This window comes from Podarcis muralis, chromosome 2, assembly GCF_964188315.1.
Source record: "Podarcis muralis chromosome 2, rPodMur119.hap1.1, whole genome shotgun sequence".
Classification (NCBI taxonomy): Eukaryota; Metazoa; Chordata; class Lepidosauria; order Squamata; family Lacertidae; genus Podarcis; species Podarcis muralis.
This window is the reverse complement of record NC_135656.1, coordinates 23176654-23198733: the sequence shown is the minus strand read 5'-3', so window position 1 is coordinate 23198733 and position 22080 is coordinate 23176654. Positions and strand designations below refer to the sequence as shown.

Here is a 22080-nt window from a genome sequence, read left to right as displayed (position 1 = left end):
GATTCGAACCGCCAACCTTTCGATCGGCAAGTCCTAGGTGCTGAGGCTTTAACCCACAGCCCCACCCGCGTCCCTGGTAGTAATATAGCATTTCCCTATTTTCACTTGGCAAATGTTCCTTCGATATCAACCCCTTCAATAATGTATTAATCAATACTCAGTTCTAGTGACTATTTGTGAACTTTTCTGTTATTGGGGGCTGGGGGAATGGGTGACTACAGCACTGGCTGTTTGTTCCTTTCCAAGGAAGCAATTTTCCAAATCTCAACTCAAAAGTAAATATTTTGGATGTTCATTTCCCCTCCCTTCAAAAACTTAGGAAACAAGTGAAGTGGAGTTGGATACAACCCGGTTGATCTTAACATGGGATCCAGCCTCGCCTTTCCAATTAGAAGGGAGTTGGTAAAATTTCAGGATGCTTCTGGTGGGCTGTTTATTGGCACAATACTGAGTTGCTGAATAACTGAGTTGTTGAATAGCAGAATTATCTCATCACTTTTCTAACTGCAAAATTGATGGGAAATTGCCCTGGAAAGTGTAGAATAATAACCACTAGCTGGCAATGCAAACTTCCATGCAAACATTATCAAAACGATTGCTCAATAAACAGGTGATGTTGTATATCCTCAGTGCACATTTTTTGCATACATATCAATATGAATACTCAATGAACAGCCGGTCTGGAAGCTCCTTTCAGCAAATCAAAATATGCTCTTTCCAAATGACGCTCTTTCTTTCTCCTTTTTTCCAGTGGCAATAGCAATTTGCATCCCAACAAATAAAGAGCTCAATAGATACAACCCAGGCTTTTCTGTCATCAGCCTAGATGCTGTGTAGAAGCTTTAATAGGATGAGCCCCAGCAACAGGAAAGCAAGGTGCAGTTTTAGTTCTGTATTCTGACCAGCTTTTATTTCATTAACATGGATGTGTTTTTGTTTTAAAGATTTTGCAACTCGTCCCGAAATCCGCAGATAATAGGCAAGCTAAAAATACTCTAAAATAAATGAATAAATAAAATTTGCTCCCGGGGAATTGAGAAAGGAGGTTTGCACATAGCCATGACTCAGAAATCATCAGCAGTCAATTCGGAAAGAGTCCATGGCTCTGCAGCCATAACCTGGGGAACTTTACACAAACAATTCCGCCTGGGCCTCTTGTTTTTCAAACGGCAGCCCCCTCTGTCCACCACAAGTTGGAAAATAGATTTGGGTGTGGCAAATAATGTAAACAAGGTGCATAGAAAGACCCGGTTAATATGTGCAAACCCCTAGAGCTGTTATAGCATAGTGGCTAAGAATCACAGAACTGGAAGGAACCCTGAGGATCACCTGGTCCAAGCAGGGATCAAGCTTGCAGCCTTGGCATTATCAGCACCACGCTCTAACCAACTGAGCTATTCAGAAGGTCACAGACTAAGCAACACGTCAGGAAGCCTTCCAGTCTCATCTCTGCTGTGAACTCACTATGTGGCCACTTTTTCTCAGCTTCAGTTTCTGCATCTACAATATGGGCGATGCACACTTACCTTACATGGTTGTTGTGAGAATTGCAGCTAGAGGATGCATGTAAATCGCTTTGATCACTTGAGAGCACTATAGCAAGATTAAGCATTAAGGAGTGCTTCAAGTTATGATCCATGCATGCCAAGGTGATACGCAATTAGATGTTGATGTTTCTTAGGAATTCCATGCCTTGAAGGGCTTTTGTATGAGCTCAGTTGAAAAAACAGTGGACAGGACTAAAACCAACCCCAGAGACACCAGCTATGTAGCTTTCTTGCGTCATTTTCAAATCATGGCCAGCATACACACACACACAACACACACACACCCTATCTACAGACAGAAGTTGTCTCAGCACTGGTGACTGATCTACAGGTGTCCTGCTCAGGTGGATCATTCTCTGAGACCCAGCTTGCCAATTTCCATGCATACACTAAGGCCCTGTACAACTACGAACCACAGTCCTGTGCGCTAACTAAATAGGCAATAAAACAAGTGACAAGATACCAGCCCAGTATAAAAGGATTTGCACAACTGGTTCAGATCACTGCAGAGATCGTACTCTGTCTGCCTTTCATCCTCTGACAACTCGCTGCACAAAATAGGATCAGTATAGGCTTGTGGTGATCCAGCTCTGTGATTCGTTTAGCCATGTAAACTTGGATAATATTCCTAGTGGCAACAAAGAACAACAGTGTATGGAAAGTTTTCATCCATTAAGAAATATATTCCCTATCGGGGGCATAACACAACAAGCATTTTTTTAAAACATCATTTTTAGCACTGGTAGAAACCGAAGTGCCTTCATTCTGATGAGCGATAAGCGATTCTGTTCAAGAAGATAGTATTCCCAAGTGCAGTGAGTCACACTGAAAGTGTCTTCATAACAAAAGCAGGTTTATTCTACGACTATTTTTCTAAACCAATCAGTCAGGCATTCAGGATTGTTCTGCTCATTTTGCCAGAACAAATGCAAATGCATAATAACCCTGTTAATGCTCATGATGGAGCAATGTTTGCCTGCCCTAGTCTTAAACTGTAGGCTTCACTCTTTAACTTCAGAATGTGGGAACCTGGCCCTGATACATTGCAGCTTCCAGTGAACTATTAATATTACTGACTGGCAAGATTAAGAGACTGCATGGTAATGTAAGTAAAAGGTAAAGGTACCCCTGACCATTAGGTCCAGTCACGGACGACTCTGGGGTTGCGCGCTCATCTCGCTTTATAGGCCGAGGGAGCCGGCATACAGCTTCCGGGTCATGTGGCCAGCATGACTAAGCCGCTTCTGGCGAACCAGAGCAGCACACGGAAGCGCTGTTTACCTTCCCATCGCAGTGGTACCTATTTATCTACGTGCACTGGCGTGGTTTCAAACTGCTAGGTGGGCAGGAGCTGGGAGCGAACAACAGGAGCTCACCCTGTCACAGGGATTCTAACCGCCGACCTTCTGATTGGCAAGCCCTAGGCTCTGTGGTTTAGACCACAGCGCCACCCGTGTCCCGGTAATGTAAGTACATATTCTAATTTGAAGTGTGTAGAATAATACTTATTCCCCCTTATAACTACCTTGGTCCAACGATCAGTAAACTTAGAATCATAGAGTTGGAAGGGACCCCAAGAATCATGTATTCCAAACCCCTGCCCTAGAGAAATCTCAATTAAACTTGGTACGAGACAGTAAACAAGGGTGTAATTTAATATTCAAATAGAGGAGAGTAAATACTATTGAGGGACGCAGGTGGCGCTGTGGGTTAAACCACAGAGCCTAGGACTTGCTGATCAGAAGGTCGGTGGTTCAAATCCCTGCGACGGGGTGAGCTCCCGTTGCTCGGTCCCTGCTCCTGCCCACCTAGCAGTTTGAAAGCACGTCAAAGTGCAAGTAGACAAATAGGTACCGCTCCGGCGGGAAGGTAAACGGCGTTTCCATGCGCTGCTCTGGTTCACCAGAAGCGGCTTAGTCATGCTGGCCACATGACCCGGAAGCTGTACGCCGGCTCCCTCGGCCAATAAAGCGAGATGAGCGCCGCAACCCCAGAGTCAGCCACAACTGGACCTAATCGTCAGGGGTCCCTTTAAGTACTATTGAACCCAATGGGGCTTAAATCTGAGTAGATATGTATAGGATTGCACTGAGTAGATACATGTAGGATTGCACTTAGGTTGGTTTCTCCAACAACACACATACCAATAAAAATCTAATTTATGATCCTAATTTTGGGACAGTCTCTGTTCCTGAGACTGTAGAGGATGCCTTTGGAGTTTTGAAATGCCAGTGAAGATAATATGTCATGATGCTTTGCTTAGTCTGATAACTAAATGCTATTCATCATAATCATCATCAATTTATTATGGTCAACAGACCAGAAATAAAATACTTTTTCAACTAAGCCCTCTTAAGCAAAGGAAATGGATTTCTGATTTGTGCCATTAAATCCACAATATGATTTTTATTTTTATTTTTTGCACTTAGGTATATTGATTTGTTTGCAATCCATCTTCCTAAGAACACAGGAGATTTTAACCGTACATTAGGCAACTGAATTTCACTTCCTTTGTGTATGAATTGGCTTTCAAAATGGCTATGCTATTTTAGTAAGCTAAGCAAAGCGTTGCGAAAGTAATGTCATGATAATCGGTCATTATTTCTACAGGCACGAGCTGAAATCCAAATGGCTGTTTTCAGTGCTATCCTAGGCATGTCTACTCACCGAGTCCCATGGAGCTTACTCCCAAGAAAAGCAACAGAGGATCACGGCCTTAAGCTCACCCCAGGTCCTTTACTCAAATGCATTGGAATTTCAGAAGCAGTACTCGCACCCGCTGCCATGCCATACTAAAAGCTACTTTTGAAACTCCACTCTGTTTCAGAAGCAGCAGGTTATACAAGACAGAAGTACTGTTCTTGGGGGAGCAGGTTATACAAGACAGAAGTACTGTTCTTGGGGGAGGGCGGGCTGGTGTGGAGTACTCCCTGGTCCTGAATGGGGTAACTGTGTCCCTGAAGGACCAGGCGCACAGCCTGGGAGTCATTTTGGACTCACAGCTGTCCATGGAGGCGCAGGTCAATTCTGTATCCAGGGCAACTGTCTACCAGCTCCATCTGGTATGCAGGCTGAGACCCTACCTGCTCACAGACTGTCTTGCCAGAGTGGTGCATGCTCTAGTTAACTCCTGCATGGACTACTGCAATGCGCTCTACGTGGGGCTACCTTTGAAGGTGACTCGGAAACTGCAATTAATCCATGCACCACTGGGAGTGGCCGCTGAGACCACATAACACCAGTCCTGAGAGACCTGCATTGGCTCCCAGTACATTTCCGAGCACAATTCAAAGTGTTGGTGCTGACCTTTAAAGCCCAAATGGCCTCGGTCCTGTATACCTGAAGGAGCATCTCCACCCCCATCATTCAGCCTGGACACGAAGTTCAAGTGCCGAGGGCCTTCTGGCAGTTCCCTCCCTGTGAGAAGTAAGGTTACAGGGAACCAGGCAGAGGATATTCTCAGTAGTGGCGCCTGCCCTGTGGAACGCCCTCCCAACAGATGTCAAGGCAATAAGCAACTATCTTACTTTTAAAAGACATCTGAAGGCAGCCATGTTTAGGGAAGTTTTTTAATGTTTAATGCTGTATTGTGTTTTGAATATTCGGTTGGAAGCCGCCCAGAGTGGCCGGGGAAACCCAGCCAGATGGGTGGGGTATAAATAATAGATGATGATGATGATGATGATGATGATGATGATGATTATGCACAGGGAAATAAATGCAGCCTAAGAAAAAACAATAGCATCCTTATTGTTTGACAGAACTAGGAGAATAGGAAGCCAGAACATTAATCCATCTAGCTCAGTTGAATCATCGCCATTTTACACACATAACACCCCCAAATCAAATATTTTCACTTGTCTACAGCCACAGTCTCATCGTATTTTACCTTCGTGTGTGAAGAACTGGTCTGCTTCTTGCTACCGCAAAATGGGTGTCGTCTCCCTTGATGTAACTGGAAAAGACGATCGAGAAAGGCAGCTGTCTAAACCGAAGCAGAATGCTTTGTATTAAGAAATTAAAACCACACGTCTGTTTTGCAAACAGTACTGCTTATTCAGTTACCATAAATCAACTGAAGTACCGAAGATTAAATGTTGTGCTAAAGAACTGCATTGTCTCTAAACCATAATTATTGTACCCACACGAGCAGTAATGCACATGGTAGAGTGCCATCTTGCACTGAATAATTTCCATGTTATTCCATATTAGCAATTAATTACAGTGCTTAAAATGCCATTGCTCCATAAGCTAGCTGAAAGAGTATTTCTGATGTAAGACACCCAAGAGGATCTTTCCAATCACTTGGAGTTGCCTGAAACAGATGTTGCGCTCTCCTCCTCCTAACTTTGTTCTTATAGTCACACAACAATCACTGTTCCCCTAGTCTGACTCATGGGGGCCCAGAACCCAAAACTGGCACAATACTGTCCCATGGTGGAGGAGCACCAGTGTATTCATGAGGGATGATATAACGGTAAAGGACCCCTGGATGGGGTTGTGGCGCTCATCTCGCTTTGAGGCTGAGGGAGCCAGCGTTTGTCCACAGACAGCTTTCCAGGTCATGACTAAACCGCTTCTGGTGCAACGGAACACCGTGACGGAAACCAGAGCGCACAGAAACACTGTTTACCTTCCCATCGCAGTGGTACCTATTTATATACTTGCACTGGCGTGCTTTCAAACTGCTAGGTTGTCAGGAACTGGGACAGAGCAATGGAAGCTCACCCTGTCACAGGGATTCGAACTACCGGCCTTCTGATCAGCAAGCCCAAGAGGCTCAGTGGTTTAGACCACAGCGCCACCCACATCCCATGAGGAATGATGTACCAATAGTGCTCAGGCAAGCCTGGCACTCAAAGGCTCTGCAGGATGATTAGAGTATGTTAAGCCATCATGTAGAAAAGCGAGGGAGGTGGGGAGAAAAATATCCATCCACACATGCCTTTTGGTGCAGTTAAAAAGTAAAGGTAAAGGTACCCCTGCCCATATGGGCCAGTCGTGTCCGACTCTAGGGTTGTGCGCCCATCTCACTTAAGAGGCCGGGGGCCAGCGCTGTCCGGAGACACTTCCGGGTCACGTGGCCAGCGTGACAAAGCTGCTCTGGCGAGCCGGCACCAGCGCAGCACACGGAAACGCCGTTTACCTTCCCGCTAGAAAGCGGTACCTATTTATCTACTTGCACTTAGGGGTGCTTTCGAGCTGCTAGGTGGGCAGGAGCTGGGACCGAAAGACGGGAGCTCACCCCACCGCGGGGATTCGAACCGCCAACCATGCGATCGGCAAGCCCTAGGCGCTGAGGTTTTACCCACAGCGCCACCCAGTTAGCTGGTGCAGTTAGGGACCACTAAATTTAGAGCTGCCTAGCCTACAAGTAGGAATGGAAGGAGCAGTCAGTTTCAGATCTCTCAGTTTCTGATTTTTCGAATCTTAAATTCTCCACATTTCTGCAGCAATTTGCATTAAAATGGAATCTCATTAAAATTCATAAGCATCTGTCCAAAGACACACATTTTTGTATGCAGTTCTGACTAATGTACACCTTTTCTTGCAATTTTCCCACATATTATACAGTTTTGTATGTTATTTTCACTATTATATCAATTTTTATGCACACTCCCCCCCCCCCCCAATATTCTGTAAACATTGTTTGGTTGGAGAACTGTATCACAAAATTTGGTTAAGTTTCAAAGGCTGGCTGTGTTTCAGTTCTTATATGGTTTCAGAAAGAGCAAATTTGATAATTACCTTTAAATGCAAACTGAGCTGAATTTCCCACCCAGCTCCATCCCTACCTGCAAGCAAGGACAATAATCCAAAGGATACCTGTTTGCTGCAAGCTTCATGCATTATTGTAGTGGAAATAAAAGACAGAAAACACGGTAATGCCAGCTGTAGTCATTTTCTATGTAATGAAGGTTTTACAGAGAACCTGCCTTATTTGTTGCAGCTGTGTGCAAATAAGTCATTGGCCTATTAGCAAGCAAAATTACTTATTTAAAAAGTGATAGAGCTGTTGTTGAAAAGCTTTCCTCCTTTGCCTCCATGGTAGCAAGCATGCACTGCAAATGTTTAGCTGTCCGTGCAGCGGATTTTTATTATAAGGGAATAATTCGTTTCTGAATTTAATTAGATGCGGAAGTTTTATCTCGTTTGTTACGGCCCAAGGACTGAACAAATAAAACTGCTACTACGTTTTAAGAAGCGCAGCATGACAGAACACGCACTCCACAAATCATGGGAACACAGGAACTTCCCATCCCTGTTTTTCTTGCAATTTAGGCGCAGAATGAACCACTTCTCATTGCGTAACCGCAGTGTAACCCTGCCTTACTCCACAGCAAAATTCCCTAGGCAGTTAAACTACATATTCTCTGGCATGCATTCCACAAATTAGGACATATACCAGTAAGAACACATACTATAAATATTTAAAAACAATTAAATAATGAAAAGAATGCACAGCACACACACTCAGAAGACCATGCTACAACAACCAGTTGGTTGCTACCTGAAAAAGTTTTTGCCTGCTGGAGAAACGAAAGGAGATAGTGGGGGCAGCCCAGTTTCCTGTGGAAGGGTGGAGAAGCAATTTGGGAGCAACCACCAAGAAGGCCCTGCCTCACATCCTCACCAAACATGCCTGCGAATGTGGCATGATCAAGAGAAAGGCCTCTGCAGAAGATCTCCGAGGCCAGGCAGGCTCATACTGTATAAGGAGATGTGTTTCTTCAGAACGTTCCGCTACAATTTATCGGTGTTAAGACTCTGCCTTCCTCTTCAGCCCTATCTTTGTCAGAGGGGAAAGTGCTTAGAAGTTGGATTAGTTCTTGCAGGTTTATGAGGATTTGGTTTTGGGGCTCGCTAGCTTGGGGAGGAGGTGTGCGATTCCTCAGGCTCAGGACAGGTGGGGGTCACATGCCTCGTCAAACCCAGAAGGTATAACAGGCCTGCACGTCCTGGCCAGGCCTACACATCCTGCGTCCTAACTAGGTCTCTGCATCTTGGCCAGGCCTCTGCATCTTGGCCAAGCCTCTGCGTCCTGGCCCAGATGACTGTGTTCTAGCCAGGATGCAGGACTTGAAGATGGACTAAAAACAGGGACAATCGGACCAGAAATTATTAAAAGAATGGGAATGTGCTAAAGAGTATATGAAAAAACATTGTTCTGGTGTAAGCATATCAGTATGTAATGAATGATGCTTTGCAGGGTTAAAGAAAAAGAAAAATGATGTAAAAAGTGTAAAGACAGAGGTAATCTACATTAGACACAACAATTTAGAAAGAGTAAAACTTTTGAGGTCTTAGAACAAAGGAAGGAAGTCAATATATGTATATGTATGTAATGACTAGATTAGAATGAAGATATGGTTTTATTTGTAGATGTGTGTTTTTTCTTTTTTTCTTTTGTATAGTTTTATTTTGGATTCGATGTTTATAATTTTTGTTGTAATTTTGCATTGAAAATTTAAAAAAAAAGAAGAAGGATTAAAAACAGAATGTAGCTCCAGAACCGTGAGAACCGTTTCTTGTTGCAGAAGCAGATTGTTACACCCAGTGCCAGATTTATGTATAATCTAAATAAGCTATAGCTTAGGGCCCCACTCTCTTGGGGGCCTCCAAAAAAATTTAAAGGAAAAAAACCTCGATGTACATTTCCAAAATATAAGATAAAAAAAATAAAACCTACATACAGCAACAGTGTTTTGTGTTGTGTAGGCTCTTATGATGTAAGTAATCATAATGTAAGTAAACAAAAAACAGCGACAATTTGTTGTTGACGAAGGACAGCTGGACATAAAAGGGGCCCCATTACGTTCAGGGCCTCATCAAATCTAAATCCGGCCCTGGTTACGCCAAGGTATGAGAAACTGAATTTCTCTCTTCTATGCAGCCCTAAAAAGCACAGGGCCCCAGCCTCTTTCTGCCACTTTATACATTTCCATCTTCTCTAGAGCAGGAAGAAAAGAAAGCAATAAATGAAGACCCACCAGCGGTAAAAGCCCAAAACTTTCATTACAAGTTACAGGGAACCAGAAAGAGGGCTTTCTCGGTAGTGGCGCCCTCCCTTCAGATGTGAAGGAAATAAGCAGCTATCCTATCTTTAAAAGGCATCTGAAGGCAGCCCTGTATTGGGACATTTTTAATATTTAATGCTGTATTGTTTTTAACACTCGATTGGGAGCTGCCCAGAGTGGCTGGGGAAACTCAGCCAGATGGGCGGGGTATAAATAATATTTTATTATTATTATTATTATTATTATTATTATTATTATTATTATTACTACTACTACTACTACTATACAAAAAGCAGCTCCCGTGTTCAAAGGCCTAGTTCTTGGCCTTCCCTAAAAGCTTTGCCAACTCCTTTAACTGATTGTGGGTTCTATCCAATTACAGTGGTACCTCGGGTTAAGTACTTAATTCGTTCCAGAGGTCCGTTCTTAACTTGAAACTGTTCTTAACCTGAAGCACCTCTTTAGCTAATGGGGCCTCCTGCTGCCACCACGCGATTTCTGTTCTCCTCCTGAGGTAAAGTTCTTAACCCGAGGTACTATTTCTGGGTTAGCAGAGTCTGTAAGCTGAAGCGTATGTAACCTGAGGTACCACTGTAAGTCACTTCTGCTCACACATTAGAACTTTCTCTCTCCACACACACACACCCCAAATTTGCTCAGGGGTTTCCTGCAACCCTCTGGGGCCAGTTGAGGGCAGTATAGGGGGGCACACATAGGCCGAACAACAACCACTTCATTAGATCCAATCTATTATGTCTGTTAAAATTGTAATCACAGTTTTGCAAGTTCGTACTTGCCCATAGACTTCCCCAAAAGGCCTTAAACGAGTTAGTGTGTACTTAGCTGTGTCATCTGGAGAACAGGACCAATACTCTGCCCTGGAGGACTGTTTCAAAGATGAAGGACAGCAGGGCTGCCAAATATTATTAAAATCTTTATACTTTGTACCATGGCCTCTCAAGCATAAGGTTACATCTACAATACTATTGAATATTTGTCACTTCCCTAAGATCTAGAGGTGGTGCTGCCCAGATTTGGATTGCTTTGGAAGGAGAGATCTCTTGAGGATTACGGCATTTTGTAACATATAGGGAAATGTTTAAGGTTTAAGGTTTTGTTATGTTTTTGTATATGTTGGAAGCTGTCCAGAGTGGCTGGGGCAATCCAATCTGATGGGTGGGGGTACAAATATAATAATAATAATAATAATAATAATAATAATAATAATAATAATAGTTGTTGTTGTTGTTTACTTACATACATACCAGTAGAGGATAACTGGAGGCAAGTGGCATAAGTACTTCTAGCTGATAGCAGACATGCTTCCCCACATCAGATCCCTAGAAGGAGACAGGCTTCTTCTAAATCAGGGGTAGGCAACCTAAGGCCTGGGGGCCGGATGTGGCCCAATCTCCTTCTCAATCTGGTCCACAGACAGTCCAGGAATCAGTGTGTTTTTACATGAGTAGAATGTGCCCTTTTATTTAAAATGCATCTCTGGGTTATTTGTGGGGCATAGGAATTCGTTCATATATATTTTTTTCAAAATATAGTCCAGCCCACCACATGGTCTGAGGGACGGTGGACCAACCCACAGCTGAAAAAGGTTGCTGACCCCTGTTCTAAAAGCTCTCCCCCTTTCAAGATTCTGCCGTTCCTTCTCCACAGAGATATTAAACTCCCAAGCCAGGGCAGGAGGAAGGATGAGTAATCTTCCACAAACAGTTCTCACATTCCAGGGCGATCTTTCAACCCTTAGCTTCTGCTGAGGAAATACCGACCACTCATTCATCCCAAACCTTTAACTGAAATTTTCCAATCAAAGGTATGGCTGGCACGGTTTGGCCAACATTCGTAACTATACTTCCTGTTATATTAGCACCAGCCACCTGTTGCTTGCTGCAGTCTTGTGATCTTGCACAAAAGGAGCAAAAAATTCAGAATAGGTAACATAGTTGTTTGCTATACTTGGCACCTATAAAGCCTCCAATTAAATTCTTGATGTCTATGATATCATGTAGAGAAGGTCTAGGAAATATATTTGCCTGACATCTTAGAGCAGTGGTCCTGTTAGTTAGGGATGAGAATTGTAGTCCAAAAATAGCTGGAGACCCAAGTTTGAGAAACTCTGTCTCAGAGCATGGGTAGCCAAACTGGTGGCCTCCAGGTGCTGCTGGACTACAACTCCCATCATCCCTCACCATTAGCCATGCTGGCTGAGGCTGATGGGACTTGGAGTCCAAAAAAATCTTGATGGGCATCATGCTGCATAAAACCTGTGATAGAGAGCTGCTACAAGTCGGAGTAGGTGGGGAAGTACTTAATGAAATAGCTTGCCTCATTAAAAGGCCCTTTCCAAGAAGAAGAAAGAGAAAATAAATAAAGGAAGTTGCCACTGTATACATACTTACCTTGAAGTAAGTTACTTATGAGAAAATGTCTTATGACTGCACATTGTGTTATTTAAATCCCTTGACTGCTTCAGCAGACCCTCCAAGTGTCTCTGTTTTCCAGAGACAGTCCCAGATTTACAGAAGCCATCCCAGTTTCTGATTTGATCCCAGAATGTCCCACTTTTCCTCAAGACGTCCCTATTTTCACTAGAGAAATATTGGAGGGTATGCGACCCCAAAGCCAAGGAGATAAGTAACTATACAACCTTTAGAAGACATCTGAAGGCAGCCCTCTATAGGGAAGTTTTTTATTTTTAATATTTTATTATGTTTTTATATATGTTGGAAGCCACCCAGAGTGGCTGTAGCAACCTAGTCAGATGGGTGGCGTACAAATAATAAAATTATTGTGGTGGTGGTGATGATGGAACAGGACGTCCTATTTTCATCGAAGAAATGTTGGAGGGTATGCTTCAGCATTCAAGTGGAATAATAAAAAAAATGTGCCTTTATCCATTTGCCTTTTCTTTTGTTTCCCTCCAGAACGCAACTGTTCCTATTTCACACACTTTGTCTCAGGAGAGAGCACAGAGATTTTTGAAGTGTCAACACAAAGAGGTAAGGAAAAACCGGTAAGGCGGCCATCTTGTTCTCACTACAATATGCCTCACACAATAAATGTCCAATTCAGGAGGCATGAATGTGACTCCTCCTAAATACGGAAAGACAAAATGGGCTGCAATGGGAGGCTTTCCAGGGATACGATTGGATAACACAGTTCTGTGGAGTTAGTTGAAAATTCATATAGTGTAGCTACATAAAGGTTTAAGCTGCAATCTTATGCATCCTTACGTGGGAGCAAGCCCTATCGACTCCATGTGGCTTCCTCTTGAGTCGACATGCAGAGGATTGTGCTGCTAACTGGACTTTCTAGAGCTGGGGACAGGGTTCATAGTCACAAGTAAAATTTTGTTCTTAATAGTACTGGAAAGCCTTTCCCCCTCCTATACCTGTGTTCTTACTACACAACATATTTTAACATGTGTCTATAGTGTTTAGTTATCCTACTGCTGTTATTTTGGATTTTTAAGGTCTTTTCTTGCAATAAAATTATTTTTTAAAAATTAAAAATGTTCCTCTTCTTTCTATCAGCAGCCAATATAGCTCACTCAGTCTTGAGAATGGGGAAGGGACCCTCCACAGTTTGTTGATGGGGATCAACCTGTTGACCTTCATTATCTTTTTCAGTAGTAATATGGCATCATTACTGCTAAATTCAAGTACTTTTACTATGGCTATCTGATAAAAACTGCCTTAACTATACACATGGGTAACTTTTATTATGTTTCAGAATAACAATATTTTAGGGTGGTATTCTTCTCTTTTTATATTTTATTTTATCTTATCTTATCAGATCTATTATATCTTGTCAGATTTCTTATCTCTCACCAGATCTCCTACCTCTTATCAGATCTGTGCTTCTTCCTCCACGCCAGCCCAACATCTTATTTCTTAATTCTTCAATACTATATATGTTAGCATGAGGCAAGCAAAAAAAGTTTGCAATTTTTATACAAATCACTGTTTTAAACCCCATGAAAGCTTGTTGCTGCTGCTGCTGTTGATAGTAATAATAATCTTAATAATTACTATAAAAATACTAATAATAATCTGAAGAGTTTCCTTCAACCTTTATGCTTTAAATCATAAACATTCTATGCATAAAAGTCTGGATTTCTGCACACATTTATTAGCTGTTTGCACACTATTAGAGGCATCCATTTGATCTCAAAAACATGTCTATCCCATCATTATTCACTTCAGAGGAAATCCTCAGAGTGCACTGCTAAAAAAGTTTTTTTTTTAAGTGCACAAACCATCTCAAATTCATTTTTCAAAGATGTTCAAAAGCATTTTAAATGTATGTCAGCCTATCCCAAGTGGAATCAACCTGTATCAGCGCCAAACTAGATATGATGGCAGCAGTTTAAACTGGAGGGTTATGGAGGAGAAATGTGCTCAGTTCACATTTTAATGCAAACCTACCTTATTTGCCCACCCCAAGCCAACGCACAAAACAAAACACAGTTGTCCTGTTGTCAGGCCTCGGGGAAACGGCTTCCTCCCTCCCTTTGGCCATGGATGAGAAGAACAAAGCAAAAATAGTCTCTTACCAGTTAAAGGGATTTTAATATTCACAGCGAAAGAACAAAAAGTCCATTCTTGGGGCAAAGGTGGTTCCAATTAAGGTTTCCACCCACATCACCCCGAGCCACCCCCGTCACTTTCTCATCTGGCAAGCCTTCTGTGCCTTTTCTTATCTGCTCTCCATGACCTTGGACTGATCGGTAGGAAACTTTCCAGCGAAAGGGAGTCTTTTAATTCTCTCTCTCCCTGTTCTTCTTCTCCTAGCTGTTTCCCACTCAGTTCTGCCCAGCTATTGTCTTCCGAACTATGCCCCTCTGCAAACCACTGCTCCAAATCTATACTGCTCCACTACTCCTGGGCAGCTTCAGGATCCTGGTCAGAAGCAGGGGGAGGGGGAGGTCCCCACCATTCCTCATCAGAGTAGCTCTCCTCAGCCTATTCTCTGACACGTGTGTAATGTGCATGTCTGAAAATTTTGCAATGCAGTTCTTCTAACACCCCCCCCCCCGCTACTTGACAAAAATACATCTTATAATGTATGTTAGGGGAAAGTATTCACAAAAATGCATATATCTAGTGAAAACGATGTACAAAATGTGTTGTATTGGGGAAACCTTGTTTGCAAAACTATGTGCATATTTACAGGATAACATATACAGTCATACCTCGGGTTGAAGTTGCTTCAGGATGAGCGCTTTCGGGTTGTGGCGACTTCCGGCTTTTGCCGCTCGCGCATGCGCAGATGCTCAAAATGAAGTCATGCGCATGCACAGAAGCAGAGAATCGTGACCCGCAGTCGCGCAGTCGCGGGTTGCGTTCGCTTCAGGATGCGAATGGGGCTCCCGCACGGATCCCATTCGCATCCTGAGGTACCACTATATGTGCAAAATAAAAATGCGTAAGGGTTTTTGGGCAGACTCTTATTAGGAAACTGATGTGGGGCAAGCTGAACTTTTGGGGAAATGAGTAATGGACATGGACAAATTTTCTTGGTGCTTATTTAACACAGAGGAGGACTGCCCAGGTAAGGGGACTCCAGCTGCAATTGCAAAAGTGGTCGCCAAGTGGGGAGGGCAGAAACCGCCCACTGCCAAAGGTCTGCCTCCCTCAGCTTCTGCAGCTTGCCCTCTGCATCTCCTCTCCCTCGGTGCTTTTCTCCAGACTTAGGTGACTTCCAGTCCCAGAGTTCCTCTCAAGCCCTTGAGGAGAAAACCAGGGCTGTAAACTGCAGGCAGATGGCTGGGTTCTGCACCTTTCACTGGGGTGCCATTTTTGCTGTTAAAATCAGACGCTGCCCTTTTCCCCCCAATGTGATTTGGGACAGAAAAACATGAAGGAAAATATGTAATCAGAAAACAACAGATTAAAGTGAAACATGTTTGCCATTTTGCAAAAATCAGTGTACGTATATTGGAGCCAATTAGCAGGAAAATAACCTTCAAGATTTCTCCTAGATTGCATAAACGGGGAGTGGGGCATTGCAACACTTAAAAACAACATAGAAGGCAAATATCAGCCACTGTAATATTAATGCATGGCTGTGCGTGTTAAATATTAAATATATCTGCAAACTAATGCAATATGTAAACAAACCTCTGAATTATTAAATTAACATATCCATCCTTTCCTTGCTCAGACATTGGCTTGTTTGTTTGGCTCCATAACATACAACATATTTAGCTTAGCTATGCAGTGCAAGAGTGCTGACCTGAAGCCTTGGCTCAAAGGCTCACAGAGCTGTGAGATCGGAAGGAAATGTCCCAATCCTGAGCAATATGAGCTTCTCAAACTGCATAGAACTCCAGTCCTGGTCCGACTGCACTGCCAATAAGTTTCCTGGCTCAATAGACCTATACAACCTTGTTGTTGTTGTTTAGTCATTTAGTCGTTTAGTCCAACTCTTCGTGACCCCATGGACCAGAGCATGCCAGGCACTGCTGTCTTCCACTGCCTCCCGCAGTTTGGTCAAACTCATGCTGGTAGCTTCCAGAACACTGTCCAACCATCTCCTCCTCTGTCGTCCCCTTCTCCTTGTGCCCTCCATCTTTCCCAACATCCGGGTCTTTTCCAGGGAGTCTTCTCTTCTCATGAGGTGGCCAAAGTATTGGAGCCTCAGCTTCAGGATCTGTCCTTCCAGTGAGCACTCAGGGCTGATTTCCTTCAGAATGGATAGGTTTGATCTTCTTGCAGTCCATGGGACTCTCAAGAGTATCAACCTTATACAACCTTAAACAGCTCAAGAGGAGGGAGGCCAAGAGGCAGAGATGAATCCAGCAGGGAAAGCGGCATGGGTGTCTCCCCCTACTGTTGTGACAAGCTCCCCTCCCTTGGTCTCCCAGAACCAGGAGAGGGATGAAAAGGGCAGAGGAGAAGTTACATAGATTCGTGCAGACTCAGTCTCAGATTGCTTGGGGGAAACCTGGAGAAGAGGGGACTTAGGCAGTTGTTGGAAGGCAGGGAAAGTCACAGAATCATAGAACTGTAGAGTTGGAAGGGACCTATCCAGGCTCAGGGACCTTCAGTCTGAGCGACTGCCTCACTGGGGCAAGACCTACCAGAGATAAGTTGCTGTGCTCATTAGTCCCGACACTCCTGTATAGATCCTGTTTTTACTAATAAAGAGTAAAAACTGTCTTGGTGTGATTTGCTGCTGGCTTGCTCTTGTCACATAGGCATGAAATGTCAAAACACAAACTATCCATTAATGAATGAAATAATAAATGAGATAGCCAACTGCACATGGAAAGCCTTGGATTGTCATAAGCCTTCACCACCGCCACCACATATTTTTAATGATTTTGATTTGCTTTAAAGGAATTATGCAGGACCAATGTGGCTTGAAGAGTTGTCTGAAGAGAGTCATCATTTTCCCCCTCTGTTTTGTCTTGACAGAATACAGCATTTCTGCAGCTGCCATTGCCATCTTCAGTGTTGGCTTTTCCATCATCGGAACTATTTGTGTCCTCTTATCCTTCAGGAAAAAGATGGATTATCTCCTAAGGCCAGCTGCTATGTTTTACACCTTTTCAGGTAGATCATCACACAAGGGGGTAAATGGATGCAGATTTCATGGTGTGAATCAAATTCAGGGGAAGATGGGGGGGCAGAATGTTGATAAAGATTCAGATAATGGAGGGGGGCAGATTTGAGTGGCATGCTAAAGAAGGAAACAATTACTTTCACCTGGGAAAGAAACATACTGAGCTAGTTCATTGCTCTTAATTTCCTCTTGGTGTAAGACAGAGACCACATATTGGGCTCCATTTGTAAAGCTGCCTTGTCATTGCATGCTGGTTCTGCTAAGCGTACTCAAACTTCTCAGGATATGTTGTGATTGTTCGTTCAAGCCTCTTGAAGTCCTTAGTTATGTGCCTCTCACTTCCCTGAGCAGCTAAAAGTTACCAAAGTTTGCCTTCTTTCTTGGTCTCGTCGTAATATTTCACTTATTTGCAAATATAGAAGTGGAGCACAGGTAGAGACAAGCAGCTTAAGACAAGCAGCAAATCCACTAATCTTCATCAGATCCCCAGAGAGCCACTCCAGCATCCCAAGATACCTGCCAGCCTCCAGCTAGCTCTCTGTCTCCGTCTCGCCTCCTGTCTGTCTTAAATGACAGCTTATTGTGTTCCTTTTCTCTTGCACAGATGCACTCTGAAATATACTCGGAGTCGAGAGTGGATTTCATGCTCTTTATTCAGCTCATAGTGGTGAGGAGGAATGGAACTTCCCCCAGAATGTCTGCTTTATATACATTATTTACACAATGGGCCCCACGTGATTGGCTAATTCCGGGATTCTCCTGTAGGCCAATCAGGTTGCGGATTCACTTCCACCTGGAGCTAGATCGGGTGGCTTCTGTGGACCAATCAGACTGCTGCATTCTGAATCCTATTGTTCTAGGACCAATCAGACTGCTGCATTCTGAATCCTATTCTACTCAGTACATAACACTCTCTCTCTCTCTCTCTCTCTCTCTCTCTCTCTCTCTCACACACACACACACACACACACACACTTCTCTTAGCTCACTGATGGCCAAACTTGGCCCTCCAGCTGTTTCGGGATTACAACTCCTATCATCCCTAGTTAACAGGACCAGTGGTCAGGGATGATGTGAATTGTAGTCTCAAAACAGCTGGAGGGCCGAGTTTGGCCATCACTGTCTTAGCTGATGGGTGGGGAACACCTTCCTCGGACTCTGATGGGTCTCTCACACAATCCTCCATTCCTTTAAGGACTTTTTTTCCTGGCCTTCCCGAACCATTCAGCAAGAAAATTTTGCTGGCAAAGGCTATGGCCAGGCCAGCCTTCACAGCTTTTGTTGTGTGCATGCATACACATACACATGTGGCCTGTGTGCATGAGCACACAGACTTACAAACGCACAGAACATGGAGGATAAGGCTGTCGAAGGCAACGAATCATATTGGCTGTATCCTACCAATCAGAGGTAAAGGTAAAGGGACCCCTGACCATTAGGTCCAGTCGTGACCAACTCTGGGGTTGGTCATCTCGCTTTATTGGCCGAGGGAGCCAGCGTACAGCTTCCGGGTCATGTGGCCAGCATGACTAAGCCGCTTCTGGCGAACTAGAGCAGCGCACGGAAACGCCGTTTACCTTCCCGCCAGAGCGGTACCTATTTATCTACTTGCACTTTGACGTGCTTTCGAACTGCTAGGTTGGCAGGAGCAGGGACCAAGCAACGGGAGCTCACCCCGTTGCAGGGATTCAAACCGCCAATCTTCTTCTGATCGGCAAGGCCTAGGCTCTGTGGTTTAACCCACAGCGCCACCCGCGTCCCGATCAGAGGTAGCATGCCTCAAAATGCCAGGTGCTGGGGAACAACAGCGAGATGATGCTGTTGCCTTTATGTCTTGCTTACGGGTTTCCCATAGGCATCTCTGTGACAAGCAAGTGGTGCTGGACTGGACATTCTATTCTATATTCCAGCAACGGTGGGCAATCAGAAAGAAGATGTTGGCTTCAGCTAAGCCCAAAACCAATTAAGATCACAACAGTGAACCCTGTTCGTCAGCTGTTTACAGCTTTTCCTTTCTTCCCTCCCTCCAGGCTTGTGCATTATCATATCCGTGGAAGTCATGAGGCAGTCTGTCAAAAGGATGATTGACAGCGATTATACGGTCTGGATAGAGTACTACTACTCGTGGTCCTTCGCCTGTGCCTGCGCCTCCTTTGTCCTGCTCTTCATCTGTGGGATTGCTCTGCTGCTCATCTCCTTGCCTCGCATGCCCCAGAATCCCTGGGAGACTTGTATGGATGCCGAGCCAGAGCATTAAGCCACTCCGGGCTCGGATTGCCACTTAAGTAACATCCTGTCCCCCTGCTCTGAGCATGCATACGGAAAGGTCAGCTATATATATAGATATTATAAGAGGCCTCCAGGAGACAGTGTAGGATGACTGAAGAATCTTTGGAGAACACTTGTTTGTGGAATCGAAGGGGGAGGTTAAATACAAAGCATCGTTCATTTAAAACAAAAAATAAAAGTGTTACGATTACTGGCTCCGGAATCGTGTACAAATAATTGTGCTCTGCGGCACTATCAGTTTGTAATATGCCCAATGTAGATGAGGAACGGAGAGCATTAATCCACTTGAATGGAAATGTGCATTTAAGAGAGCGCTTTTGTCCATTTTTTTTTTACCCCACCCAGCTTCCGTAAGGTATGAGGGGGAAGCAAAAAATACAAGGCAAATTCTTGCCTGCCTCTGTGAGTAAACCATATTCTCCATCTCTGTCACTGGAGGAGGACTTGATTGGCGAATGACTGTAAATAATGTTACAACTAATCTGTGGAATGTACATCATTAAGCACATAACAATAAAAAAAAAAGATTTTGAATAAAACCACATTACAAGCGCCTTGCTGTTTAATGTCAGCTTTTGTGATTTCATTTGAGCTCAGTGAGACATCTTGACAGGGGGAAATGGTGAAACCACATTTAAAATTGTATTCTTAGGGTTGGAGGGTTGCAAGTGACCTCCTCCAAATCTAACTTTTTCTAACAAACTGACCCCATATACTCCGCATCATGCAGTGTAACAAAGCAGAAGATCACCACGTTTCACCAAGAAAGAGGTGCCACTAAGAAGACAAATAAATGTAGGAGGCACTGAAGAAACGACTCTTTCGATAAGAAAAAGAAACACACACTTTTAGGTTGATGTTCCTAGAACATCATCAGAACAAAATGTTCAGGGCATTATTCTTTATTTCAACTCTGAAAATATCTCCAGCCCTGCCTGCCCCCGTTTTCAAGGGACATAGAACACAAACCCGGTTTTAGTTTTGACATACAAAGTCCCAAACAATTTAGGTGCAAGCTATCTGAGGGAGAACTTTCCTCCATACTGACCTACCCAATCACTGAGGTTTTCCAGTGAGCAGTGGCGTAGCGTGGGGGGGTGCAGGGGGGGCCGGCCGCACCGGGCGCAACATCTGGGGTTAGGGCAAATCCATGGGTTAGGGGGTGCAAATCCACAGGTTAGGGGGCGCAAATCCACGGGTTAGGGGGCGCAAATCCACAGGTTAGGGGGCGCAAATTACTTACCTTGCCCCGGGTGCTGACAACCCACGCTACGCCACTGCCAGTGAGGCCTTCCTGGTTGCCTTACTACCTTGAGAGAACTGTTTGGCGGTAATGCAGTAGAGGGCCTTTTCGGTAGTGGTGCCCTTGTCAGAATGGCCACTCCCTTGAGTTAAGGCAGGCACCAACTTGGATCACATTTCAGCGCCTGCTAAAAAATAAATAATGTATTCCCTCAGGCCTTTGATGGATATTAATGCCAGTTTAACCTAATAATATATCTGCTTTGGCCTAATGTTGGCTGCTTTGTTTTTTTCAGTAACTAAATGTTGAGGTAATATTACTGACTTTTTTGTACATCACCATATCCTCCAACATTTCTCCGATGAACACAGGGGCGTCCCATTCCATAAGGATAATTTTATTATTTATACCCCACACATTTTACTGGGTTGTCCCAACACTCTGGGCAGCATCCAACATATATAAAAACATAAAACATTTTTTAAAAAAACTTCTCTATACAGGATTGCCTTTAGGCGGCTCGGGGGTCAGAAAACTCCATACCCTCTAGCATTTCTCCAATGAAAATAGGAATGTCCTAAGGAAAAGTGGGACATTCCAGGATCAAATTAGAAACTGGGATGGCTTCTCTAAATCAAGGATGTCTCTAGAAAATAGGGACACTTGGAAGGTCTGCATCACTACTACCACCTTGTGATGTTTACATGAATAGTGGTATGGAAATAGTTTTAATAAGTACAGTGGTGCCTCGCAAGACGAAAAGAATCCGTTCCGCGATTCTTTCCGTCTAGCGGTTTTTTCGTCTTGCGAAGCAACCCCATTGGCGGCTAAGCGGATTAGCGCTATTAGCGATTTAGCGCTATTAGCGGCTTAGCGGGCTTAGCTGTTAAAAGCCTATTAGCGGCTTAGCGGCTTTGAAAAAGGGGGGGAAAGCGGGGGGGAATGGCGAGACTCGCAAGACGTTTTCGTCTTGCGAAGCAAGCCCATAGGGAACTTCGTCTTGCGAAGCGCCTCCGCGACGGAAAACCCTTTCGTCTTGCGGGTTTTTCGTCTTGCGAGGCATTCGTCTTGCGGGGCACCACTGTAAATGTAAAGGTTGGGACGTTAGTAAAGAGGTTTCTAAATCTGAGCCCTACCATTGTTCTACTGGGCCACACAACTTCTACAAACAGCAATATTCAACAATCCTTTATCAGGCTTAGCTGCTTTCCTCATTTTCCCAAAGGCTACCTCACGACATAACGAAGCTGCCTGTCACAATTTGTAAAGGGATTTTTCGCACATATCTATTTATACTGTTGGAGATTTAATTAAATTGCTACTATATCTAATTATATGGAAGCTGAACATTTATCCTGACTTGATTGAGAGAGACACAAAACTTTCCCTAAAAGGTAAAGAC

General features: G+C 43.9%; 1 protein-coding gene across 1 annotated transcript in view; it reads left to right on the top strand.

The window, feature by feature from the left end:
• CACNG1 (calcium voltage-gated channel auxiliary subunit gamma 1) overlaps positions 1–19972 on the top strand; it is a 28107-nt gene extending 8135 nt beyond the window's left edge. The window contains exons 2-4 of the mRNA XM_028713055.2: positions 12502–12576; positions 16999–17136; positions 19177–19972. Of these exons, the coding sequence (XP_028568888.1) occupies positions 12502–12576; positions 16999–17136; positions 19177–19403 (440 nt within the window). The 3' untranslated portion in view covers positions 19404–19972. The remainder of the gene's footprint in view (positions 1–12501; positions 12577–16998; positions 17137–19176) is intronic.
• Positions 19973–22080: the final 2108 nt, after the last annotated feature.